Genomic DNA, 25,855 nt, shown 5'->3' with positions numbered 1-25,855 from the left:
AGGCCATATATCCACCATTCCCGGAACTATTGAATAACTTCTTTTTACCCATAAGCATCAGTATAAAGAGAAAATAATAACCAGAATTTTATGTTTTCAAACAAATTTAAATCAAAAACTAAGCAATTGTTCCATAGAACAGTTTTCTTAAGCAATCCTCGACCTAAGCTGTATAATCATTGGCAATAGCTGCGGCATCGGCATCGTCTCTGAACATCTGAGCCACTTGTGCACTGGGCAGGATCTTTTGGGAACTTCCGGTCTTCGTCTTGCGCCAGATGTCCCATTCCACTGGATGCATTTTCTTCTTGTGAGAGTGCATGTTGGCGTTTGAGTTGAAGGTGCGAGGACAGAAGGGGCACTTGTAAAGTGGTTCTCCAGTGTGCTGAGCCATGTGCTCCTAAAAAATTGAATAAAAATTTAAAAAATACATAAAAGTGATAAACAATTGTCGCACCTTTAAGCTGATATCTTTTTTAAAGGTCTTGCCGCATTGTTCGCAGGTGTAGATGACATTAGAATGGGAGTAGCGCTTGTGACCAATCAGCGCTCTAGAGTTTTTACAACTTTTTCCGCACTCTGAGCAAATGAAGAGCTTTCCCTCGTCGTTGTGCCGCCTCAAGTGTTGCTTCAAGTTGTCCTCATCTTTCAGCCAGCTCTCGCAGTCCGGCCGCGGGCACTTGATGCGTGGGCCACTCTCCTCGAAGTGTAGGCGAACGTGCTTCTCAAAAACAGCCTTATCTTTAATTTTCTTGCCACAGACGTGGCATATGTTGGCCGCTTTGCGGTGTTGCATGCTAATGTGGACTTGCATATGGTACTCTGTGGCAAAACTGGAGAAAAAAGATGCTTTATATTTAGAAAAATCATTTCTAAAATAGGAAGTACGTACGCATTGTGCTTTGGACATTGCGGACAGATAAACTTGCGCTCGTTCACTGGCACATGGGATCCTTTGTGCAGCTCCAGTAAGTTGCGACGAGAGAATCGCTTGCCACAGTCCTCGCACTGGAAGTCGCATTCCTCGTCTGGCACATGGTGCACCAGCCAGTGGGCCCGCAGTACACTTGAATTGGCAAACACCTTTCCACAGTCCTTGCATCTGTGAATTAAAGTGGTGCATTTTTATAAAGAAACACATTGATTTATAGGGACACCTACTTTATGTACTCTGGGTTCTCATGCCGTCGTGCATGTTCCTGGATAAGACACCTCTTGTTCAGCTTACGGCCGCAACACTTTATATACGGCCGTTCATCCGGGTGCTTTTCCTTAAAGTGTTCACGAATACCGTCAAAGTCCTCGGCCAGGAATATACACAGCTCGCATCCCATAACAATATAGCGTTTGATCAGTTCTTCGTCCTCCTTGCAGAACGGGGGCAGACGCTCCATCTTAAATATTCTTTTTGTCGGCCCTCGTTTGGGGACAGCCTTCTCCTTGCTTTTTCTTCCCGGCCCTGTCTTTTTCGTCTTGGCTGGCTTGGCCACCTCCCGTTTCCGTTTGCGTCCGCTCCTCGTGACGATTAGGTCCTCCTCATCATCGTCATCGTCTTCGTCCTCGTAGTCATCATCATGGTCATCGTTGTTGGTATCCTCGTGGCCGTATTCCATTTCTGGTGATTGCCTCTCAGTTTTGATGTCTACCTTGCTGTCCTCCAAGTCCTCCGGCTCGAGGCTCTGGGACAGTTCGAGCTCGTCCAGAGGATTAATGTTCAGCTGGGCGCTTACGTCGTTGTCAACGGCCAACACATCTGCGGGCATCAGAACCTCTTCTGGCCAGGAGGTACTCACCATCTCCGGATCCTGCTTGAACTTCGCTGTGGTGGCATAAATCACCTGCGCTTCCTGAATGGACAGGTAGAACTGGTGGAACTCACTGACCTGGGTCCAGCAGACATTGCAGATGACCTTGGATATCTCATCGTTGGGCAGCACCTGGCAGCACAGTGGGAGATGAGAACGAGATCAGAGAGTGACTGGGAAATAGGCCCCACAAGACCTGCATACCTCAAACCAGAAGTGCTGCCGCAGCACCTCCGCCACCTTGTTGTCCGCCGTATCTGCATTAAAGATCTGCAGACACATCTGGGCTCCGCCAACTCCGCGCAAACACAGGCGGCAGATATCCATTTTGCATTTATTTGATAAAACTACAAATAAAAAATAGTAATTTACATAGCGCTGGCGATGGGCGTTTGAGGCAAAAGTTTTCGTGCGCTAGAGATGGTAGATAATCTGATAGTGAAGGATAAATGTTCGTGCGTGATGACCGATAGCCGCGGCCGGGTAGCAATGAGCTCTCATCTCTATTTTCACAATAATGCAGAATAAACTTGGAAAATGAGTAAAGTGAATAAACAGAAGGATACTGCTGCGGCGGCTACGTCAGGAGTGAAGGTAGTAGTGTCCCGTGTAGCCTAGAGCGCCCTCTTCATGGTATATTGTTTTCTTATTTTCCATAGCGGATTAGCGAGAAGAAATTAGAGGCCTTCACTGTGGGCACCTTTTCGAAGCGACAGTTATCCAAAAAGGAGATCGAGGAGCAAAAGAAGAAGGAGGATGCAGCAGCCGCAGCACATGTGAGTATACAAGGATATCCCTATTCTTCCGGCTTTAACGAACCCTCATTATTTCAGGCGTTCAAGGAGTTTGTGGAGACGTTCCAGGAGGCACCCACACCATCCTCCAAGGTGTGGGTTAAGGCTGGTACTTACGATGCGGGAACCAGGCGCGAAGACAAATCGGAAAAGGGCAAGCTTTACAAGCCAGGCGCGAAGCTGCTCGAAAAGAGCTCCTCCGACAAAGCCGAGGAGTACGCCAAGACCCTGGCTTCTGACCTGAAGAAGGACTCAGGACCCTTGAAGAAGAAAAACCAGGAAAAGAAAAAGAGCAACTTGGAACTCTTTAAGGAGGAACTAAGACAGTACGTATTATACAAGGTAGTACTCTTAATAAATTAAAACTCTATTTTTACAGAATCCAAGAGGAACGTGAAGAGCGTCACAAGTACAAACATATGGCTGTATCCCATGCCCACACTCAGCCATCCCAACAACAACAACAGCCCCAGGCAAAGCCTAGCAACAGCAATGAACCAGCCAGTTCCAAAGCTTCAAACAGCGCCCGGGACTCAGGATCATTTGATACTGGAGATCCCAATACGACCAATCTTTACCTGGGCAATCTGAATCCCAAAATATCTGAGCAACAGCTAATGGAGATCTTTGGGCGTTATGGTCCCCTGGCTAGTATAAAGATAATGTGGCCACGATCGGAAGAGGAAAAGCAGAGAGGTCGTAATTGTGGGTTCGTAGCCTACATGAGCCGCAAGGATGCCGAAAGGGCACTCCGGGCTCTTAATTGCCGATACGTGATGGGCAACAAAATGCAACTTGGATGGGGTACATTATGCCTATTTGCTCTCAAGTTTCTCTTATAATTAAAATATTATATATTAAATAGGTAAAACTGTTCCAATTACGAACACACCCATATTTGCTCCGCAAGCTCTGTTGGAGTTGACGCTACCTCCGCCGCCCTCTGGACTTCCGTTTAATGCTCAGCCACCGCCAAGCGAACAAGATGTTTTGCCCAAGAAAAACTATAAGGAATTTGACAAGGAGGAGGACAAGGAAAATATGGAAAGGGTAAAACTTGTGCATGTCCCATGATTGTAAACATTTTATCATCACATTTCCCTTTTAGATTCTTGGAAAGTGTGTTGTAAAGGTCGTTATTCCAAATGAAAAGTAAGTTATTTTACCCTTAAAAAATATGTTTATTTAAATACTATTTTAAATATTTTATAGGGCTGTACTAAACATTATACATCGGATGATTGAATTTGTTATTCGAGAAGGCCCCATGTTCGAAGCTTTGATAATGATTCGGGAAATGGAGAATCCGCTTTTTTCGTTCCTCTTCGATAATGAGAGTCCAGCTCACATCTACTATCGATGGAAACTATTTTCGTTGCTGCAAGGCGATACTCCCAGCGAGTGGAGGGAGAAAGATTTCCGCATGTTCAAGAACGGACCAGTTTGGCGGCCACCGGTTGCCAATTTCTTTACTCAGGGTATGCCGGATGAGTTGGTGGTGGATCCTGATGCTCCTGTTACCCATTCTGGAGCCTTATCTCATGCGTATGTTAACCGAATAGAAGTTATTCCAACTATAAACTAACCATATCCCTTTCAGGCAACGAGATCGCCTTGAAGACCTTCTAAGAAATATAACTCCGGAGCGTTCCCGCATCGCAGATGCTATGATATTCTGCATCGAGCATGCGGGCTCTGCTGATGAGATCTGCGAATGCATCGCCGAGTCTTTGTCGGGTGCCAAGACATTGGCTTCCAAGAAGATAGCTCGATTGTATTTAATTTCAGATATTCTGCATAATTGCACAGTTAAGGTTTCGAATGCTTCATTCTTTCGCAAATCGTAAGTCATGGACACTTAATTCTTACACTCCTTACTGAGTTACCTTTTTCTACAGCGTGGAAAAACAATTGGTTGAAATCTTTGAGAGTCTGCACACTTACTACTCGAACATTGAGAGTCGTTTGAAAGCGGAAGGTTTCAAGTCAAGGGTCTGCAACGTCATTCGCACTTGGGAGGAATGGACCATCTATCCCAAGGAGTTTTTGGCCCAGCTAAGGGCTAAGTTCCTCGGGAAACCGGTTAGTTACAACTTCAAAATTTATCAATTTCCATTCTTTGATAAGAAAAACACTTCTTTAGTATGTCATGCCATCGAGTTCGTCACCTCAAGCCGAGGAAGAGCCCTCTGAAGAAGCTCTGGATGAAGATATTGATGGTGCCCCTCTCTCAGGAGAGGAAAAGGACGACGAGGACCTGGACGGAGTGCCGTTGGACGGAGCTGCTTTACTCAAAAGCGCCTTGAAGCGAGCCATGCCCGAGGCTGCTACTCCCCAGCGAAATACTCCAAGGAAGGATGATTATCTGGACGAGATCGACGGCGTACCACGTGAGTCTAGAAAACTATTACCTCTTAAACTCGAAATCAAAGACATGTTTGCAGTTGACGAGGATCTCGATGGCGTGCCGCTCGAAAAAGAGGTAAAGCCTCAGGCAAAGATGCCTGGATTTATTCCATCCAAGTGGGAGACTGTGGATCCACAGCAGGTGGAGGCCCAGGCCATTACCACAAGCAAATGGGACACTCTCGATCCACCAGATCCTCCAAAGTTCTACAGCTCCGACGATGACAGTGAGGATGACAATTCTCAGACATACAACGACGAAAAGCGTCAAAAGCTAAGAGATATCGAATTGAAAGCCATTCAGTACCAGGACGAATTGGAGTCTGGAAAACGGCGCTTGGAACCAGGATGGACTGTTCCAGAGCAAGTAGAGTATTTCCGTAAGCGGTTGCTGAAACAGGTATGCTTCTAATACATAATATTAGAAGGAACATTACTACAAGTTCTTTCCACTGTTTATCCAGGATTCCAGATCAGAGTCTACCGTGGACTCGCCTCTTAGCTACATGCACACCAAGACTAAGAGCTCTAAGCATAGCGCCAGCCCACCGTACAGTAGTAGCTCTCGCAAGCGTTCGCACTCGCCAGAGTCCAAACGTCGTGACCATTCGCCGGAAACCTCCCGCAGCAGCAAATCCTCAAAACGTAATCGCTCGCGCAGCCCTTCGGATTCGCCGAAGCGCTATTCGGAACGATCCTCTCGTAGTTCCAAGTACGACAGTCCGGCATCTAGCTCTTCGCGCTCCAGAAAGTCCCCATCGCCCTTTGCTTCACGGTCATCTCGCCGTGAGGAGACGTCACCCCCAAAATCTCGCACTGACAAGCACAAACACCGGCATAGGCATTAGGCACTAGGCTCTTCTCATCTCTTGACTACCAGGATTATAAATAAAAACAATGGATTGTTTAAATACACAGTATATATATATATATTTTAAGTCTAAGTAATTGTTAGGATGTGGGAGACACGCACAACACACGGCCAGGAAGTTCGATTCCGCTCTGCGAATTTGTCTAAAAACATGAATCTAAGCAAGCTATATATAAATGGTTACGATTGTTAAGGAAAGCGCCGACCATCCCCAGGGATCCCCGATCCCAATTTTCTACCTTTCCTCGAACTGAACCGAAAGGCCAACACACAATGGGTGTATAAACTTATAGTGGCTAATGAAATGTGGCTTAAAAGTAGATGCGAACTGCCTCCTCGGCGTTCTGCTCCACGGGGCAGTAGGGGCACTTCAGTATGTGACCGTTGCTAAGTTTGTGGAGGGCGTCGTTGGAAATGACATGGCCGCAGGTCAGCTTCTTTGGCGGGTTGTCCTCTGAAGTCTGCTGGCGCAGGATGGGACAGGCAAATATCGAATGGAAACGGAACTCTGGCTGCAGATCTATTTCGATTGGTAGCTCGTCGCAGCCGTTCCACATTCCCAGCACCTGGCGTGACTGCATCACCTGCTTAATGTTCAGCAAGGCGGGCAGGGCAGTGCACCCGGCGTTCACCACGACAGACAGGGCAGAGTTCTTGCTGATGCCCAGCAGCTGACAGGCGTCCTTCAGAAATATGAACGAGAGCTCAGTCCACATCTCCTGTCCAAGAAAGAGCTTGTACGGCGAGTTCTCCAATCCACTTGGCAGGTATATAAAACTGGCCATCAAATTAGCTATCTCGTGCTCATAACGTACTGCGAACTTCTTAAAGTTCAGCCGGGCGTATGCGATGGCCTCGCGTTGCGATTCCAGGCCGTAGGAGACCAGCTGCATGAAACGCATACGGTGCAAGCGGAACTCTATCAGCGAGTGCCTATCCGAAAGCTGCTGCGAGTAGGTCTTGGCCCACTTGAGGGCGTCGGTAAGGTCACGTTTCTGTATCTTGACCCAAATGCCGTATATGTCGGCGAACTCACGTTCCGAGTCGAACACATCCTGGGCGTGCTCCTCCGGCATCTTGCATTCCCTGATCAGGGTGCGAGCCACATCGTCCATGCCCTGACGGCAGTAGTGCTTAGCAATGGCCTTGTTTAACAACATTAGGTTATCCTCGTCCTGGAGAACGTCCACGCGCATGGTGGAAGTGAAGTCGGCGCTGAAGTTGCGGTCTATGGCTTTGCCTATCTTGGAAATGGAGCCGTGCAGGTCGCGATGCTCCGTGGAGAGCTTCTGAACGCGTTCGTTGCATTTCAAAATAGCCTCTCGAATAATGCCCATCTGGCGGTCGGTTAGGCGCTGGGGAGCCGTTGGCTCCGTTTCCACCTGCATGCTCACACCATCACCCATGGGATCATCGCCGCTGGCAGGTGTTGCGCTCACCTGAGTGCTAGAATTGAACGTAGTCACCATTTGCTCAGCTTTCCCCAGCACTTTGACCAGCTCCGACATCAACGATGCGATGTCCCCGATATCAGCAGAGGCATTCTCATGCAACTGCTCCAGTTTGGTGACCACTCTGGTGAGGTCCTTCTCCACCGACGCACAGGCCCACGACTCGTTGTCCATTGTTGGCTCCAGTTTTCGGGGCAGAGAACAGAAACGGCCACGCCAGGCGCACAAACTCCTGATTTCAGCTGTTAGCAGTAAAACTTTCTATCTGGACGCACTTCTTCGAAGTCACTGCGACTATCGACGGTACCGTTTTTAATTATATTATATTGCGTATTTATAAATTGACAAATTTTGTAACACAAAGGAACAGAGGCAGTGCTGCCAACTTGGCAATTTTTCTCAAATTTCGGTTGGCTAGTCCACTGTTATCTGGCTATTTTTAAAAAATAATTTAGTGAAGAGAATAATAACAAATTATTTTATCTTTTTCAAAAAATCCATATAAAACTATATTAAAGAGTTATTAATAAAAACAAATGTTTTTCCCCTCTATAACCTGCGTTGCCAACTATTAGTTGGTTTAGTGCTGCCAAGTTTCGATAGCGAACAGTGTGACCCAGCCCGCCGGACAAAACTGAAAAATCAATTTTATTGCCGCTGCTTTCTGGCAGAGAAACTTGTAACGACAAACAGACAGTTTGAAATAAGCCATAGTTAGATAAGTTAACGAATCCAAAAATAAACATAAGGTCTATACCAACGAAACTGGTAATTATTCAATATTTCTATATAAAAGTTATAAAAAGAATTCCAAGGACAAAGGATCTCTGGTGCGCTGTGTTCATATTTTTAAAAATAAAGTATGAGTATATGTTTTAAGCCGAACGACATTGAACCCTGTTACAATGCCGTGCCTCCAAAAATAAAAACACTAATTGGACATGCGGACAGCACGGAATCTTTGGCCACAAACGACAGTGTTTGGAAAATAATATTTTAGTGGCATCGTGTCTAGTGAAATAAAATAAAAGCAATGCACGGTTTACAATTTTACTTTCGCCAAGTGCCAGTCAGTGCGTTTGAAAGCGAAATGGAAAACTCATACCCCGAGGAAAACTCGTTGTACTTGTATGTGTGTATCTCTTAGCACTTGTCTGTGATAATAAGAGAGCAGAAGCTGTGAAATGGAAATATCAAAACATATAATCGTTTAGAAACAATGGTGGTTAATTTATTAGAATTTCAAAAAAGACTTTTAAAGTTTTTCCAACTGTCCTATATGGTTCTCCACTTTCCAAACTTTAAGCCCAAAAAGCCATAATTTTTTAAGGTTTTTCATTAACAGAAAATGTGATAAGAAAATAGATGATGAGTTAGAGAAAAGCTTTCTCAGACACTTGAAATTTGTAAAACGTTTCAAGAATTTTTCGGTGCTATTTCCTTTTCTATAAATGTGAAGAGAGCTCTCGAAAATATCCGTACCCGGTGCAGGTCCAAGCTGCAAATCATTTTGTCTTCTTGATGCCAAAAAAAAAAATAAATAAGAAAATAATGCCCGATGCCGATTAGATTATGAAAAAATAAAGAGCGCGGTCGTACGAGTTGCTTCGTCGGGGCATCCGAAAATTCGCTAATAGTTTTCAAAATTTGCACGGCCAGTTGGGGAACAACATTCAAACTTTGCGTAAGCATTTCGCTCCGGCCAGCTTCTGTTTCCGTCCCGTTGGGTCCAGGAACACTTTTCCGCAAACTAATTAAAACGTTTCTTTTGGAGAAGCAGGCAGTATAATTTATGCTGTCATTAATTGCGAAGAGCCTCTGAAATATGTGTGCAGGAATGAGTGAAAATAATAAAGAATTATTAGACAGTCCGAAAAGACCGAATTGCGCGAGCTAAAAATAAAAAATATCGGGACCGCTATTTATGTAATAAACTTTTTTGTTTTCCCTCAACAATATTTAAATGTATACACTAGCATTTTGCGTTGTGATTCGTTGTGCCCAGTGATCTGAATAAAACTCCGACGTACCGAAGCGTGTAACGGGAATATGAATCTCTGTATCTTTCAGATAATGCTTTAAACGTACAACTGTGAAAACCAACCAACATGAGCCAATGTCAAAGTTAACCAAGTGCAGGAAACACAGCGCCTAGCCGAACAGCTTTCAGAGATTCGCCAACGAACCAGAAACAGATCAGGAATACATCAGCAGAGTTGCCTTAGGATTAAGCTTTAGCTACCAACGACCATACGAAAAGGACCCGCCAGGATCCACAGATTCCATTTAGAATGCCCGCAGCCGCCACTACGAAGCAGCGCCCGCCCGCCTCCGTTGCCGAGGAGGGCATGACGCCCAAGAAGACTGCCCTCATCATTGTGACCGTCATCGGATGCATTGCCATTCTGTGGCCAAAGGTCTTTCATCCCATGATGTTTGGAGGAGTAGCGCCGCCCAAGCAAAACTTTAAGGATCAGAGAGCTGCCCCAGGCGGTAAGTCCCTTAAGGGGTGTCATTGTTGTTATTATTATTTGAAAAGATATAATTTTTTAAAGATTATATATTTATTTGTATACATTTTTCTTAATTATTATTATTTTATATTTTTTTTCGTATTTATGTTTTTGTCTGTGTGGGCTGTGGTGTTGTAGGCTGTTGCGATGTCGTGCTCGACAGGGAGCACTTTATGAATGCCTCTAAGCCGGGAAGCCCCGAGCCCTTTGGGCCGCATTTGTACCGCAAGCAGATCAATGTCTATACCGGCGAAATAAGTAGGTGGCTTAGCCTTCCTCTAAAATATGTACTAACATAATTAAGAAGCTTTTTCAAATCATAAAATCAAAACAAACTATTAAATCTGAATGGTTGATCTAACATATTGACTTCTGCTCTTCCGTTGTACTAACACAAGTGTTTTGCTCTTTATAAGTTGGTTTTATGGGCATTTAACCAATACAAATTCTTTCCAGGTCTACGCCAGGAGCGTCCAGCCCACCTGCATCCGGAATCCATATATCAGGCAATGCGGGAGCGTGGGCGCGCCATTCCGGCCACTCCCACCGTTCCCATAGTGGAGCGCAAGAGTTCGCCCAGTAATCCGCCTCCGCGAATTGTCGACGGGCGGGTGAGTTACCCCATTCCCTATTACCTCCTTCCCCCTTTGCATTATTCTCCGGATCCGGTAAATCCACCATTATACTATATATTGGCGATTTAAATGACGGGTATGAGACATCGTTGCTCGCATTGGAAGTCATTTATAAATAGCCGAAACGTTTATTTTATTTGGATTCGGGTTTTTGTTTTTATGACACTGCACGCAAATTGAAGGCAGAAGACTATAGGCAGAAGACCGAAGACAGAGCAGAAGAAAACACACAAAAGATACCGTAAACGATGAGTGGGAGAACGGCAAAATGTGCTTCTAAATATTGAACTTGTGCCAAATTTAACGCGCCAGTTCCATTTCGGATCGCTCTTGCCCAAGAAAACCATAGTTGATGGCTAAAAACTACAAAATCAAAGAGAGAACAAATCAGCTGTGGGCTGATCATGTCAAAAAACAATGCGGCGTATACGTAATTTTTATGATTACAAAGAGCGATTTCGGAATATTTCGTAATATGTAATTCATCATTCTGGTAGATCAATAGTTTACAAAAACCAATTTTATTGGCTATCAAAAAATTCGAAAAGCCAAAATCCATAAAGACTGTGTATATATTACAGAAATAATCCATGTTTTTTCTGCTCTAGCCTGGACCGATTCCTGGTATGCGTCCCCCCATGGGAGCCGGGGCCCTGCATCAACCACAGCAGCGTGGCAGTAGTATGGGTTTCCTAATGCCACTCTATACAATCGGAATTGTTGTGTTTTTCGGTTACACGATAATGAAGGTAAGTCCTGTCTTGAGTACGTATAAGAATCGTTCTAACAATATCATCCATAGATTGTTTTCAAGAAACAAATACCCAATTCTCCATACGGACCCGCCCCGTCGGATCCCAGTTTCCGGCAAGAGGTCTTTGGCCAACAGAAACACAGCCAGGTGGAGGACTTGGCTGGCAGCAAATTGGGTGAGTGATTGGCTTGTTCATATTACCACTCTCGTAGCTTTCGACACCTCACATCAACACACACTTAAAGCATAGCATTTCACGACATACATAAATCTAACAAAAAAAATCGAAAAAAATCTTCATTTTGTACTCTTCCGCTTCCTCTCATGCAACAACGCCCACATCTTCCTGCAATAAGGCTGGCGAGAGCACCGTACAAGTAAGACCCATGGCTCCTAGGAGTCCCTTAGTTTAGTTTTTATTTTTTGAGTTTTGTGTCCAGACAGCCAACCTGTCGATTGGATGACGGCGAAGGATACTTTGCCACCTCTTGAGTTTTGAAATATGTCCTCCTCATTTGGTTTAGTAGACCGTAGACCGACTATATGTGTTTTTATTCATTTACGTAGATGTAATAATTATTCTAGATGTTGTACATATATACGTGTGTGTTTACTAACCCCGTATCAATCACGCGTTCCCGGATTGAGTCACGTCGTCCCCAGTCCCCAGTCCAACCGTGTAAATACTTAGTTTCGTTAGACACGTTTCATCCTCCACCGGCCCTGAAAATCAATCTTAAAGCCAAACTCCTACGACAATTTTATAGGAGCTGCAGTCGAGAAGTCGCCGGCACCCAAGGACACCGGCAGGGAGCTCTACAACGCCAGTGTATCGGCCACCGAGGTGGCCAACAGCCTGTCCAATTCGCTGAAGCAGCACCAGCAGGAGAAGGAGGTCGAGCAGCTGATGGAGATCGAGAAACTGCGCCAGAAGCTCGAGAACACGGAGCGGGCGATGGCCAAGCTGATTGCTGAAATGAACACCGACCAGGTCCAGGCAAAGGTTAGCATCGCCACCGGCATCAGATCCAGATACACACATCGAGATCCAGATCCATTTACAGATACCAGATAAAAGATACAGACTCATTTCTTAATCATCGTAGCGAGTTCGTTTAGTTGGCCAACGATATCATTTATTAATCTTTTATCCTGTTTCTTTGTGTTCTCATTTTCAAGATGATTGCCATGAAGTTTCTCAAGCGGCAGCCAAACCTCTAAGACAAAATAATACCATCATTCAGTTCACATAGAATCCATCAGTAAACAGACCAAAATCAGACCAAAAAACCGCCCAACAACTCAGATCACAAACTAAGTACAAGCCAACGACTAGATTACTTTCTGTTTCTTTGATTTCTAGTGGCTAGATGAATCCTTTCGGAATGGTTTCTTACCCCACTATTCTTGTACACCACCCACCCAACCCCTCTGACCACATTCATTGTTTCCGGGTCTCTTCCCGCTTTTAACCAGTGCATGATGCGGATTACTTCCGTCTCTGACTCTGTTCTAACCTTGCTTGTCTGCTGTGAGCATGCAATACGATCTATATCCTCCACCAACTAACCAAAATATTGTCTATGTACTGCACTATATCTTAACTAAACTCTTTTGAAGGGGACATATTTTATGATTCGAGCAAGCAAGTCTCTCTTTCGATATCTATTCGAACACTATCTCTACTATTCGAGTCAAGACTGAAACATTCACATTGCCAATTAAAATAATCGCAATCCTCATTCCATCGTATAAGCTAAGGAACTGACTTTATAAATATTCACTTTCTGTCGTTTCTACGTTTTTTCATGTTTTCTTACATTCATTTGTAAAAAAAAAATGTATTTCAAAAACCTTGGGGGCATAGTTGTAACAGCCATACAAGGTTTAATAGACGCTGCCGATGAGCAATTGAACGGCCCAGACAAGCTGAGGGCGACGAGCGATACTGAATCCGATTTAAATAAGGTTAGAAGCCGTCAAAGGGTCCGGCACGGCAATCCTTGATCATTAACTTTTTGATATATGTCTGATATATCTGATTATGTAATCTTTTGTTTATTAACCAAGATCCTTCGACTAATTGAGTTTTGTTGCGTTTTCATCTAACCTCAACGAATTGAAGTAATTAATGCGTTTATTATTTTGTTTCCTTTTTTTTTTGAGGCTGTAGAAAAGCTTAGACCTGCAAGTCCTTTTATTATCTTTAAGATTGTTATCCTAATTCTGATTCTGTGCTATCGCCAGCAAAACGACAACAACGAAACGAAAGAAGACCCATCAGAGACCAAGCAGAACCTTTCCAACGGTCACCTAAAGAGCAACCAAGATCCGGACCAGGAGGCCAAGGGAGCAGTAGCTGGAGCGGGAGCAGGGCAGCAACGGAAGCGTCGGACACCGAGCGCTGAACGAGAACTTACGGTAGGATATACTTTCTTACTGACCTTCTACTGTAGATCTGTTGACGTAAATAATTGAATATTGGTTCAGGTACTGGGCATGGAGTTAACAGCCAGTTGCGAGGGTGGCCAAAGATGGACTGGACGCCCTCCAACGCCTGTTTTCCGAGCACCAAACGAACATGTAAGTTCCCCAGTCCCAGTCGCACCTATATTAGCTCCAAGCTTTTAACAATTTAATCGATCTTATATGACTGATCGAATCTACAGGGCTTTTGGATGACCCACCGCTTATATGTGTCCTTCTTACATAAAAATGTATACCCAATTTTAACAATGGTTATTTATTCCTTTGTTTTCAGTCCAAATTGGAAAACTTGCCAGAACCGCAGTCCATTTACTTGGAGGGCGCTTTGGCCCACGACTCTCAGATTTTGGTAGCCGACTCCCAGATCAAGCGCGAAGAGGTTTACGACTCTGAACTGAATGGATCAGCCGAGGAACCAGCCGTAAGGCTATGGCACATTATTTGTATGTCAGTAATTTGTCATTTATTATATTTTCAGGTAATTCTGAGCAGCAGAATGACATTATCATTGATTAATTTGGACGCAAATCAACAAAATGGCAATGTAGGCAAAACCGAAGTGGAGAGCCCCCTGGCTGATGACATTGAAATAATTGGACACGACGAAAAGTAGACAGAACAACAGTATACATTATCGAATACAAACGAAAATTTGTATGCCAATTTGCATATATTTTTGGCAATGTTTATGACTTGCTTCCGATGATGACTAAAACTATTGCAAGAGCCGAGTGAAATATTTAGAAAGTTTCGTTGAACGACGAAGATTATGACTGATTAATATGAAACAGATTTGCCAATAATTTGATATCTGATTTGTATATACATATTGTATGTTTTGATATCTTTGTTTTGTTTTTGAAAACGCCAATGTTTTTGTCTTCCTCCCAAAACCCAGTCTCTGTACTTATGCTCTCCTAACAATGTTCTTTTTGGTCGAAACGTAATCCCACTTGAATCTTCCATGAAAAAGGAAACCCCGGGCTCTGTGAAATGAATGATTTTATGTGAATACTGTTAGTTGAAACTCAACTCAAAACTAATCTATTATTAAGATAAGCCCATGTGTAATTTGAAACCGCATCGTCTATTATTGTGCACTCTACTCTTCGCATGACAACCCTCTAGTTATTTGGGCAAGGAACATTACAGAAACAGATCCGATCGATTGCACCTTATGAATAAAAGCTAAAGTTAGTGCCACAGCGTTTGTGAACCTAGTATAATGAATAAATGGAAAACCGGACTAGAAATGTTAAACAATTTATTTTATTGGAAATTTATTCTCCTGTAAAAATGGAAGTTGAATTACTAAAAATTTACTGTATGTGTAAACTTAAAGGTTAATTTCAACTGAAATTGATAAAAATAAAGTCTTTACTTATTTAAGTCTTGTTAATTTGCTATTTTTACGCATATTTATGCGTATTTATTTGAATCACGCGCTATTATCGAATACAATCGAACCTATTCGATATATAGAAGTAGTGTTTTGGCATTTTTAATTTGACTCGAGTTCGGTCACACTGCCCTAGAGCGAATTACATAAATTTTGGCAGGTTAGTATTATTAATGTTTATTTTGCATAAATTCTGAGGTTCCTACGCCAAAGAAGACTCTCAAGAGAAGGCTCACAATCCCAGGAATGAGGACAGCCGCTTCCGGGGGCTGACAGCCCGTTGGGTGATGGGAATCCGCATCCTTGTGTTTTGGTCTAATGTTTTGCATTTTTCCACAGACATGTCGTTGCTACGCGCAAGATATTACGACCACCCCGATGGTGAGGATGCATTTGGCAAGATCGTGGCCACCAACAAATATGCGCTATCCGCCGGTCTGGCCTGGTCCATGTTCGACGTGCTGACGCTTACCAAGCCAAAGGGCTATGGTCCCACTCTTGGACGCTTTGCCTACAACACGGGCCCACTGATGGGAATGGCCACGGCTTTCACGCTTACCACCCTGACGGCCACAAACGTCCGAGGCAAGGACGACAAGTGAGTCCCAAGTTAACCAGCCTCCCAGAAAATAAACTAATCACCACCTCACTTTCAGATTGAACTACTTCCTGGGCGGATTCGCGGCTGGCGGCGTCTTCGGCGCATGGAAACACAACCACGTTGCTGGTCTCTGTGCCGGTCTCTTCTTGGGTTAGTTGTTTGTAGATCTAGCAAGCTGTAACATCAGTACTAAAGTCTCTTTTACTAGGCATTGCTGGTGTTATCAAGAAGATGTCCATTGAGCAGGGCTGGGAGTTCTTCCCCAACACACCCCTGAGGCAGTACGGTGGCCTGAACATTGCCTCCAACGATTGGACAATCATGCCCGACCCCCCAAAGAACTGGACCACTGAGAAGCCCAAGGAGAAGTAAAGTCTAGTTTCCTATGTTTAGTTTAATGGCGATTCGATGATGGAAGGATTATGCGGTCTCTGTTTTCCCCGCTGTCACCTGAATAAAGCTTAGCGCGAAGTGATAAAGCCAGGCTAATTTTGCTGGAGTCCAAAACTGTCATTTTATCTTTCCCATTCTATGGGGACGAGGCTCGTTAGCCATTGGGGTATCCACATTGGTGAAGTATGTCACAGTAACTTATCAACCGCAGTTGGCGTGAATGAGTGACGGCCCAGCGAAAAAAGCCACCTAACTGAAACGAGTCACGAACTGGCGGCGAGAGTCTTATGTACTGCCAACAGTTTATTTCTTTATTTTCATCGGCCCATTTAAAATCCATGAATGTGCATTTACTCATGTTTGGGTCTTTTCACCTTATGTGCTCCCCACAGTTTTTGTGTCTTTGCTTTTTGTTTTTGTCGAGACGACGATAGGTGACTCATGATCCCCAACTCCCGAATACATATTCATCAGCATAGGTAAATGCCATCTTATGCATACTAATGCAGGTTCTTAAGTACGTTTTATTGGGCTTAGAGCTGGAATCCATAGTGGGGTGACTTCTTCCTTGGAGCCAGTAAACCATAATTGAGAATTTGCCAATTTCGCTTCTACCTTAACCTTTGCCAACCTCGGAATCTTCTCTTGGCTTTATTGCTGTGGCTTTTTTGCGGTTTATTTATGCTCTTTCTGGTTGGCATTTTTTTTCTGCCAGATTTATTGTTATGGAGGAAGAAAGTTTTGTGAGTGAGTGGAGTGACCCTTAAGCTGGAAACCGTTAAGTCTTGCTTGATATTGATGATGGGCCGCTTTATGCAAGCGATTTTAATATATGTGTGTTTGGCCAACTGATGTAATAGCTCTATTGGTATGCTTTTATGATGGCCAGAACTTGGCAGCGCATATTTTTCGCCACTCCGCCATTCACCTTGATCTCTGGCATAGATCCCCGCCCTGGATTCCCTGAGTATGGATTCCGAAAAACCAGTCCGACGACTTAGCTGCGAATAAATTGGAGTGCGCCTGGCGGAATCTGTATCTGAATCCAAATCTGACTCTGACTAATCTGTGGCAGCTGGCTCCACTCCACTCCATCCAGTCCACCTCCTCTCTCTTGGCTGCATGCTAACGTATGTATCTTGGGGATGCGACCGTTGTCATGGGCTCTCAGCATGTTGGAGCATAAGCTGCAAAGTTTCGCGATCGCTGCGTGATTTATGGTAGATGGAGGCTGCGGGAATGACATCATCATTGGCCATTCGCCTTGGGGGATAGGATTGGGAGCGATATATGTACATATGTATGTATGTATGTGAGTATATCTCTGGAGACGGCAAAAGTTAATTAAAAATAAAATAATTGTTTTTACTTTCATTTCCTGGCTGCAAATAAATATGGAAAGAGTAGCAGCGTACTTAGGAAACAGTAGCCCCCATTCAATTCCAATGTTTATAGCTTCTTATCGAAATATAAGGATGGCCATCCCCTTTTTCGAATCGCGTGCCAACAGGATCTAAGAATTAAAAATGAAATATGGTAATTTCAGGCAGGGATTCGTTTAACCCTCAGACTGGTGATACGGAAAAGGGACTTAAAGTACTCGAAAAGCTTTTAAATTAATGAAACACTTGAGGCGACAAATGGGATTGTAATTCGTTATGTCAAAATATTGAATAAAGGAGTTGCATCTTTTACAACTAAAGAAAAAAATATAGTTACTGCAAAAAGTGGCTAAGTCTAAAGATATAGGTACTGAAAGATTATTTAATTAGCAATCTATTGCCACTATTTTCCCCTCTCTATTATCCTGATTAAGACAGATACTGGGCAATACATAATCATGAATTTATACTAATGTTTTGACTGCAACTGTAAGCATAAATGAATGCGAAGTGGTCACGCAGCTGTGGGGAAAATGGAAATGGTGGTAGAAGCCGTGGCAAGACGCTTGTAATTAATCTTATTACGAACTGCCAGAGTGCGAGTGCGACTGCTCAGCTCCCTCCGGTGATGGTGATGGTGATGCGTTTTTATGGAATTGTGCGACGTCTGTCCGGCGCTGGCGTGTAATCCTTTTAATAAAGCCCGCGCAACTCAGGCGACACTCTGTCAAATTAATCACCATGACAGCGCCGCCGATGAGGACTGCATCTGCATCTGCAACTGCATCAGTATCGGTATCTACAACGGCAACAAGGGGCAGGCAGACATCGAAGGTTATTCCGCTCCTAAGCCTCTCACAATTCCGCAATTAAAGATCAGCGCGACACAAAAGATGCTGGCACTCGTACTGAAATGTACTTTTGTATCTTCATGTCTGTGGATATATGCCTGAATATGTATCTTTGTATCTACAAAAGTGCTTATGAATTTATGTACATATAGTTTTGTTGCATTTGTGGCTGCCATTCAATTGGTGTCAAAACTCCTTGGCACCATGTACCGTGGAACAGTTTCGGTATTAAAATGAATATTTAAGTATATTTTTTTTCTACACAACGATAACTCCATTTCCAACCATCGTACATTGCAATCAGACGAGGCGATCATGTTTGCTTATGGAATCAGGGACACAATTCATCATGCGACCCAAGACATCGCTAGTTGCAACGAAGAGCTGCCTCAGTGTCCCCGCAACATTTGTCTGTGTTCGGTTGCAATGACATTCAATAACCCGATCCATGGTCCCCACCTCTTCATGCACTCGAGAAAAATTAATAGCATTGTATTAAATGAAAACCATTTAAGTCCACAGTTCCCTCTTCTTTTTTCTGTGTGTGGTTGCACAGACAACGGTTTCATAAGCTGAAGATGCAAATGCAGCAACCGGCGGCTGTATTGGGTATCAGATTCACTTAACCCGATCCGCATCGGGGTCATAAGTGCAGAGTAAATAAAACATTTTAGAGCCGCGGCGAACGTGCCGCCAAGAAACCGGCGAGGAAGATGCAACGCGAACGGAAAACAAATGAAGTGATTGAATGCGTTGCGCAGACGCAGCCGGGTGGGAGTGATGGGTGCGCAGGAGGGGCATGGGGTTGGTTGGGGAAAGTTGTCCCAAAACGACAACAGCACGCGATCGAGTCCCTGGCAGAGATCTTCTTATCCCACAAGACCGAAAGATTGATTGAATTTTTGTTTCTTTTTCCGTGCCTCATCAATACAGACAGACTGGATGGATGGTTGGATGAATGGGTGGGTAAGGGGGTCTAAAATGGACTACAAAATGGAAAACTTTCTGAGTGCTGAGGTTGTACGTCAATTTAACACTCCAAGAGTACATTCCGGTAATCGGAGAATAGGGGAACGACAACAATCAATCAAATGGATACTCTGGGAACCATTTCCTTTCTTTCCTGTTTAGATATATCACCATGTTTTAATTGATTATTCACAAATAAAGTTTTTCCTAATAGAAAGACATTAATTATATAAAAAGTATATATACCTATTTGTTTAATATTTTATATAATTCATGAAGTAATCGAGGGATTACCATTTATAATGTGAAACATATTGCTGCCTTGAGTGTTTACTTTGTGGCGAATTGTTTTGGATTTGGTAATAAAACCACATATGATGGGGTGGAGTTCCACAATGCAAATATGCTGAGAAGGGAGTGCATAAATCAAATTGGAATTCGTCACAGGCGACAGCTCCCAAAGAGTCGCTCCCCGTGACCCCCGGCGACCTTCGTCCGTCACAGGAATCTCTCCTTCTGGCAGAGACATGCAACATTTGTTGTAAATGAAGTGCGACCCAAGGGCCTTGGGCAATGCAATTCCAAGTTCCTTCGGTTTCTTCCAGCTGGAGACGCAATTATTTACCAATCCAGTAGAGACTCCTTTTGCTTAACCAAGGCAAAACTCAGACTCCTCCTGTTTCTTGGTAAATACAGTGAAGCCTTCTACATATTCTGGTCATCGAAGATTGAGAAAGAACTAAACTATTTAAACTATTACTAGCTTTAGATACTATATTACTATTTTAATATTTATAGTTTTTTTCTTATCTAGGCTCATACAATTTGTGGAAGCTTCACTGTATGATGGTTTCTCCCCTTGCTTTCTTCATTCTTTCACATGCAGCATACGAGAAGAATTGCGAGTTCTCTTGACGGCGTCGCTGCCTGCCTCAAGTGGCATTCTTCAACTGCCATTCTTCCTCCCTTCCCAGGGCAGCACCTACTCCCTCGCTGCTGCCCATGTCTTTGAAGTGGCTTCCGTTCGGCTCTCCGGCACAATAAATCTCGGAGTGGGCGGGGCAGTGGGCTGTGGGCTGCCTTCCCAGCTCTGCGGTCGTGACGCATTTGAACTTTGCTTTTCATATTTTTTCAATCAATGCAAGTCCATCGATCTCTGCCTCTCAATTGATAACGCATTTAAAATTTGAGCACGCAGAATATCAATTTAAGCCCCAAGCTGCTGAACAGAGAATGGGGAGTGTTTAAAAGCGATTTCCGAGTCTGAATTGGAGGCTTAAGTGTTCTTAATGGCAGCTCCCAACTTCGATCCATTACAATGTGTACTCATGAGTTCACAGCCATGGGCAAGTTATTAGTAGAGCCATTGGATATATTCTTTATGGAAATCTGCTTAAATGCATTCTTTTTTTGAAGGGTAAATTCAAACTCAAACACCCAACGAATTTCAATTAGTTGAGTCTCCACTGTACATATTTATTTGAATGATCGTTCATAAGTGCATTGGCCGCGCCGGCGCATCGAATCGAGGGAGCAATGAGAAGAATTTGGGGAGCTTTCAATTGGTGGGCTTCTGTTCGGCCTCTCCAGAGACCCCAGCCCGATGCATTGTGCTTTTATGCAGGCCTCTGGGAAATCTGTGCGGCGCATTATTAACAATTCCATTAATTTTTCCCTCGAATCTCTTCCGACTGCTCTAATTATGAAAATGTTCTGATGTTCTGGCCCCGGCTACTGTTGGTGTTGGCTGGTCCCCTCACTCAATTGATTCAATTATGCCTAACAAATCACGGTTTTTTCGATTCGGTTGCTGATCCGAATCAGTAATCAACATATGTATAGTATTGAGAAATTTGACTCGGAAAAAATGCCCTCAATTCCTACATCTTTCAAGATTAATAGTTGAATCTAAATTAAAAGCAATGAATTTTATTGATTAATTGGATTCTGGGTATTCGGAAAAATGTGTTTAATAAATATTTGAATAGAGCAAAAATTAGTATAATTTATTCTATAAATAACTTTTGTTGTATTCCGGTTGCCATTCTTAAAGTTTCTTAAGAATCCTATCTGATTTCGTCTCAGTCAGTAACTTCTTTTGAATCGCTGATATCAGGAAACTTTCTTTCTGTCCAAACTGACATTTCCTCTATTTATAAGAAGCAATTTACCACGCCAACTACGTATCTAAGAGTAACAATATCCAATATCTGAGTGGCGGAATCTACCAGTTCCTTCACTCGATTGATTTGTCTTTCGCTACTTTGTTAGATGTCGGGCACACCCATCCGAGGCAATTGGCAACGGGTCTATCTACGCGTATCTATTTGTGCCACATTTGAAGTTAACTATTGAATGGTTTTTCTCCCTTTGTTTGCCCTTTTTCTCCCTCCACTGACGAAGCTTTAATTGCTACTTTTGTAGTTGTCATAGCCAAAGATACATTGATATCTATTGGGTTGCCACCGTTTTATAGGCACGCCAATTTTGTGGTTTCTTACTACACAGACACAGAGAAGATTCCTTTTTTGAACTTAATTTTTATTGTAAAATTCAATTTGCTAATATGTTGTTTTCATTGGAAACTATTCATCACAATAAAACCTATGATTTCTATTCTACAATAAATTTCTATTGTGAGCCTGGGCCATTAAAATTAATAAAACGAATCATTTCACTGCCGAGTGTTAGGCCTCATTCTCCACCTAGTCGATTATCACTTTTCCACATGTCTTCCGATTTTACGGCTAACCGAGGAGATTTGTCGCTGACAGTACTGGGCCCCCAGTCTGGCAGCCGGAGAAGTAATAATTGCCCAGATCACGCACAACTCACATAAAACGTATGTTTTTCGGTAGAAGGGGAGTCCGCAGTGGGTGTACATAGTCAGGCATATACACACTATACTATAAGTTAGGGGACGTCTGGCTTAAAATGATCCGTAGTACAGCCTCCAGTACAGCATCCCCTGGTAATGGTGGACCATAAATTATGCCACGCGATGCATCGGTGAAAGTCATTAAATTTCTGAACAAATCAAAACCTTTCCAACTAATGGGAAGTTTACAAAATATATTGCAGTTTCTATTTCCATGTTTATAGAGTGTCGGCCGATATAATGTATAGCCTCCCCCGAAAAAGGACATTATCGAAATTGAATTACTTTCAGCAATTTGTAATGCAAGATATTCTTTCTGTTTACATAGCCGGAAATGTCAAAAATGTCAAAAGGGTGGTTCCAGGAATCAGGAAACAAATTGATTTTAGTGATATACATTCTATACAACACTCCAAAGTGGAAAGGTCTAACCAAACTTGACTCTAGGAGAGAAAATTTATAATTAACTCTGTAGTTATATCAAAACAGACTCGCTATAAATAAATAAACAAAAAAATGTTGACAGACTTTTCTTCGCTCCAGTTTCTCCCTTTTCTCAAAAAATGATTCCAAATGCGTCACCATAAAGAATTGGACATTCCCCCTTTCGAAGGAAACAAAACAAATAGAATTACGTTTGCGCCATAAGGACACACTTATGGGTTATCCTGCGATTGACTTGGCGCACGCGTCCTGCCAGGAGCCGGTAATGAACCCCCTGGAAGGCAGCTGCCCGAAAAAAATCTTTTCGAAAGGGCTGCAGGACCTCCTGTCCCGTTCCGCTGACTCGTTATCCTTCGTCCATCAGGTCTGCAGTTGGCGGTCTTGTTAAGTCGTCGTTTATCCGCTCTAAGTCCCTCAAAATAAACAAAAAACATCCAACCCTCGACTTCTTTGATATTTTTTATTAACTGGGGACTGGGACGAAGATTATGCAAAGAAAAAAAACTTTTATGTGTTATGTCCCGAGCGTTATGATTGCTGTTTGAGACCAATATTTATTCTGGAAATAAATAAACCCTCTGGGAAATGTTTACTTTCGGGCGGTTCTTATCAATATTAAAAATTCCGTTGTTAAAAGTGTGTACACTGCATATTTTATTGGCAAAAGCGAAAGTCGGCAAAACGTCCGACAACTATAAACGTTAACCCCGGATTAATTACGATAATAAACTATCATTTTCACCCAAAACATGAACCGAGGTCCGAGCTGCAAACAAAAGAACCATCAAACCGGAACTGAAGTTGTCTGAAAAAAAAGAAAGCGATATGATATAATCAAAAACACGTTTGTTAGAATGATATTAAATTAAATTAAAGTGTTTTTAGTTGGATCTCTCGGAAAGATTATAGTCTAGAGTTTGTACCTATTCTACTGTCAATTGTTTGTCTTTCGTAAACCCGAGTTTGAACTTTTTTCTTGAGGATTTATGCAAACGAACTCTATTTGGTAAGTTGTGTGCCAAAACTTTTGCGAAATGTTGTAAGAAGATCTCACATGACATACGGCAGCCTTGCGAACTCTATTTTTAAGCCATGTCTTCTATTTTTTTTGCTGGTTACAATCGAGTGAGCTTGATGAGCTCAGCATAAAAAAAAGTAAATAAAAAATAGCAACAAGAGTGTGTCTTTATATGGTGTGGAGTGTGGGCGAAAACGAAAGACTTGCGTGACGGCGACAAACGCCCACCGTTCCAAGAAGACACGCACTTTGTTTGTTGTTGGGTTTAGATGGGTGGGTGAAAAGATGGGTGAGCATTCTTATATCAATTTACAGCTGTAGTTTTTCTAACTGTGCTTCGTCATCAATGCTGATAAACGGTTATGTTGAAACTTATGTAGTACATGGTTATAATACCCTTACCCAATTTGGTGGCAATCTTTATTTATTAAATTTAATTTCATGAAACTCGTCTTGACACATTTTGTGAGGGAGGTTTCTTAAGGTTGTTAGTTTGCCTGGATTTTTCATAACTTTTGGTTGTAGATTAACCCTAGAAATATACATATTGTAGTTTTAGATACTACCATACCTACTACTACCTTGATACTACAATACCATACCGCGATGTAATTTATTCTTGAGAATATGAGAAATCTTAAACAGTTATATCTTAAATATTGATGCAACACCATTTCTAGGCAGATTTTTTTAGTCACTAAAGTTAAGATTAAAAAAGTATAATTATAATGATATATACACGACGCATACGTTAATGCATTTTGTGGATTTGGGGTCGCGGTCGCGTGTCACCTCCGAGCTGTGCCACTTAAGTGAATATATATTCTTGGTTTTGTTTTCGCTTTTATTGCATTATGACATTTATTTATGGTCATTCTCATTCGCTCGTTTCTCCCACTCGAACTTTTAGACCGAATCCACACGTGCAGGCAGCCAGCAATGGTTGGTGGAGGGTGAATGGGAATATTGTGGGTGTTAATGGCGTGCAAATGCTTCACCTTTTGGGTCTCATCTTCCATATATGGTTATCACTATCAGCCAGCCGTTCCACAATGTTTTCTTTGTGTTGCATGTTGTGCACTTCCGTTTCCCTTCTTCGTGGCCCCCTTTTCACGGGCTTAACCACGAAGCTTTCCGGCCAAATGTCACGTTTGTTTGCCTGTCAACGGGTGTGGAGTCTTTACTCCATCATGCTACCTTTACTCCACACGATCTGAAGTCCAATCGAAAAGCAAATCCAACAGAGAAAAATAATATTTTATAATGTAATGGAATAAAAAAGTTTAAACTATAAGAATTCATGCTAAGCTTAATACTTTTAAGTTTCTATCTATAGATTTGTAAGAATGTCTTATGAGAAACCCCTTAAAAACCTTCAAAATAGTTTTCTTCAGTGTCTTGTTGGATCAGTTTCGAATGATTCAGGTGTGAATCATAGCCGCTGGCTGTGAAAAATTACATGTTACAAATTATAAAGCAATATCCAAAGAGCTTATGGAATGCGTCTATCTGGATGTGGGTACTACCCCCACTCTTATATCAGGGAATGGGGATATTGTTTTCCGTTTCCCTCTGGCTATTTTTGCACAATGTTTTTTTTATTAAGAACGCAGTGCTTGGGTAATGCAATTAAAATACTTGTAAGCAAAACAGCGATATCTGCCCTTGACACAGTCCCCTGGCGATCAGCCATTCACAATAATTAAATGAGGAGGGGTGTGGGTGGGTCGAGTGCTGTGGTGTGGGGGCTCAAAGACTCAAAGAGAAGCTCATAATTGCCACTCAGCTGCAAAACAATTTCAATTCATTGAAGTCGAGCTCGTAAACCCGTAATTACCGATCGTGATGAGGAAAGAGAAAATAAAGCGAAGAAGCGCCAATTACACCCTCGAATTTCAATTCAGTGTCAATGCAAAGTGTCTGTCTGATAACTTGATCAACGGAATTGTATCTTCTCTATATTTGTAAATTAAATTATAGACTGGAGATTACTAGAGGATGTCTTGCGATATTCTTCATTTTTAGCACATTCCTGGCCGTATCGGACATGAAAATCTTAGCCAGGAGGTTTATGGATCCATTAAGGCTTCGAGATCCAGATTGTGACAGGCAACAGGCAAGAATTTTCATAGCCAAGTTATTTTTATTAAAGCGCATAACGCGTCAGGTTAAAAATATGCAAAAATAAAATCAGAAAAAATATG

General features: G+C 42.7%; 5 protein-coding genes across 18 annotated transcripts; 3 read left to right on the top strand and 2 right to left on the bottom strand.

The window, feature by feature from the left end:
• Nucleotides 1-59: 59 nt before the first annotated feature.
• On the bottom strand, nucleotides 60-2,234 carry grau (grauzone). Its single transcript, XM_017236981.3, has 5 exons — nucleotides 2,010-2,234; nucleotides 1,162-1,937; nucleotides 893-1,102; nucleotides 458-833; nucleotides 60-400 (listed from the first exon to the last, which is right to left on the bottom strand). Exons 1-5 carry the CDS (start codon nucleotides 2,130-2,132, stop codon nucleotides 164-166), a joined length of 1,722 nt encoding a protein of 573 aa, XP_017092470.1. The 5' UTR covers nucleotides 2,133-2,234; the 3' UTR covers nucleotides 60-163.
• Nucleotides 2,235-2,246: 12 nt separating this feature from the next.
• On the top strand, nucleotides 2,247-7,628 carry LOC108122513 (U2 snRNP-associated SURP motif-containing protein). Its single transcript, XM_017237149.3, has 12 exons — nucleotides 2,247-2,399; nucleotides 2,465-2,581; nucleotides 2,639-2,925; nucleotides 2,979-3,403; nucleotides 3,465-3,649; nucleotides 3,708-3,751; nucleotides 3,812-4,144; nucleotides 4,200-4,442; nucleotides 4,498-4,681; nucleotides 4,743-4,989; nucleotides 5,044-5,405; nucleotides 5,470-7,628. Exons 1-12 carry the CDS (start codon nucleotides 2,343-2,345, stop codon nucleotides 5,851-5,853), a joined length of 2,868 nt encoding a protein of 955 aa, XP_017092638.2. The 5' UTR covers nucleotides 2,247-2,342; the 3' UTR covers nucleotides 5,854-7,628.
• On the bottom strand, nucleotides 5,908-7,725 carry Sou (required for meiotic nuclear division 5 protein souji). Its single transcript, XM_017237150.3, has one exon. The coding sequence runs from the start codon at nucleotides 7,499-7,501 to the stop codon at nucleotides 6,188-6,190; it is 1,314 nt and encodes a 437-aa protein (XP_017092639.1). The 5' UTR covers nucleotides 7,502-7,725; the 3' UTR covers nucleotides 5,908-6,187.
• A 237-nt stretch (nucleotides 7,726-7,962) lies between these two features.
• Nucleotides 7,963-14,979, top strand: RIC-3 (RIC3 acetylcholine receptor chaperone). Of its 14 annotated transcripts, none has more exons than XM_017237090.3 (12): nucleotides 7,963-8,095; nucleotides 9,398-9,820; nucleotides 9,979-10,098; nucleotides 10,297-10,451; nucleotides 11,084-11,224; nucleotides 11,278-11,404; nucleotides 11,586-11,606; nucleotides 11,997-12,232; nucleotides 13,477-13,650; nucleotides 13,720-13,812; nucleotides 13,991-14,137; nucleotides 14,195-14,979. In XM_017237090.3, exons 2-12 carry the CDS (start codon nucleotides 9,619-9,621, stop codon nucleotides 14,327-14,329), a joined length of 1,551 nt encoding a protein of 516 aa, XP_017092579.2. In that variant the 5' UTR covers nucleotides 7,963-8,095; nucleotides 9,398-9,618; the 3' UTR covers nucleotides 14,330-14,979. The 14 variants fall into 14 exon arrangements, with proteins under 14 accessions (XP_017092579.2, XP_043066436.1, XP_017092585.2 ...); XM_017237091.3 differs by lacking the exon at nucleotides 7,963-8,095 and adding an exon at nucleotides 8,865-9,011; XM_043210501.2 differs by lacking the exon at nucleotides 9,979-10,098.
• A 234-nt stretch (nucleotides 14,980-15,213) lies between these two features.
• Nucleotides 15,214-16,223, top strand: ND-B14.7 (NADH dehydrogenase (ubiquinone) B14.7 subunit). The gene is made up of 4 exons (XM_017237109.3): nucleotides 15,214-15,275; nucleotides 15,455-15,713; nucleotides 15,772-15,866; nucleotides 15,925-16,223. The coding sequence occupies exons 2-4, from the start codon at nucleotides 15,457-15,459 to the stop codon at nucleotides 16,086-16,088; spliced, it is 516 nt and encodes a 171-aa protein (XP_017092598.1). The 5' UTR covers nucleotides 15,214-15,275; nucleotides 15,455-15,456; the 3' UTR covers nucleotides 16,089-16,223.
• The last annotated feature ends 9,632 nt before the right edge of the window (nucleotides 16,224-25,855 follow it).

The sequence above is a fragment of the Drosophila bipectinata genome, chromosome 2R, assembly GCF_030179905.1.
Source record: "Drosophila bipectinata strain 14024-0381.07 chromosome 2R, DbipHiC1v2, whole genome shotgun sequence".
Classification (NCBI taxonomy): domain Eukaryota; kingdom Metazoa; phylum Arthropoda; class Insecta; order Diptera; family Drosophilidae; genus Drosophila; species Drosophila bipectinata.
The sequence above is the reverse complement of the archived record's forward strand: the minus strand, read 5'-3'. Positions and strand labels throughout refer to the sequence as shown.

Excerpts from the sequence above, each read along its gene's own strand:
- grau (XM_017236981.3), bottom strand. The coding sequence starts at position 2,132 with ATGGATATCTGCCGCCTGTGTTTGCGCGGAGTTGGCGGAGCCCAGATG. Across the intron at positions 1,103-1,161 it reads GAGAACCCAGAGTACATAAA|ATGCAAGGACTGTGGAAAGG; the intron begins GTAGGTGTCCCT and ends TTTAATTCACAG. Across the intron at positions 834-892 it reads CAATGTCCAAAGCACAATGC|TTTTGCCACAGAGTACCATA; the intron begins GTACGTACTTCC and ends TTTTTTCTCCAG.
- LOC108122513 (XM_017237149.3), top strand. The coding sequence starts at position 2,343 with ATGAGTAAAGTGAATAAACAGAAGGATACTGCTGCGGCGGCTACGTCA. Across the intron at positions 2,400-2,464 it reads CGGCTACGTCAGGAGTGAAG|CGGATTAGCGAGAAGAAATT; the intron begins GTAGTAGTGTCC and ends TATTTTCCATAG. Across the intron at positions 2,582-2,638 it reads ATGCAGCAGCCGCAGCACAT|GCGTTCAAGGAGTTTGTGGA; the intron begins GTGAGTATACAA and ends TCATTATTTCAG.
- Sou (XM_017237150.3), bottom strand. The coding sequence starts at position 7,501 with ATGGACAACGAGTCGTGGGCCTGTGCGTCGGTGGAGAAGGACCTCACC.
- RIC-3 (XM_017237090.3), top strand. The coding sequence starts at position 9,619 with ATGCCCGCAGCCGCCACTACGAAGCAGCGCCCGCCCGCCTCCGTTGCC. Across the intron at positions 10,099-10,296 it reads TGTCTATACCGGCGAAATAA|GTCTACGCCAGGAGCGTCCA; the intron begins GTAGGTGGCTTA and ends AATTCTTTCCAG. Across the intron at positions 11,225-11,277 it reads TCGGTTACACGATAATGAAG|ATTGTTTTCAAGAAACAAAT; the intron begins GTAAGTCCTGTC and ends TATCATCCATAG.
- ND-B14.7 (XM_017237109.3), top strand. The coding sequence starts at position 15,457 with ATGTCGTTGCTACGCGCAAGATATTACGACCACCCCGATGGTGAGGAT. Across the intron at positions 15,714-15,771 it reads GTCCGAGGCAAGGACGACAA|ATTGAACTACTTCCTGGGCG; the intron begins GTGAGTCCCAAG and ends CCTCACTTTCAG. Across the intron at positions 15,867-15,924 it reads CTGTGCCGGTCTCTTCTTGG|GCATTGCTGGTGTTATCAAG; the intron begins GTTAGTTGTTTG and ends CTCTTTTACTAG.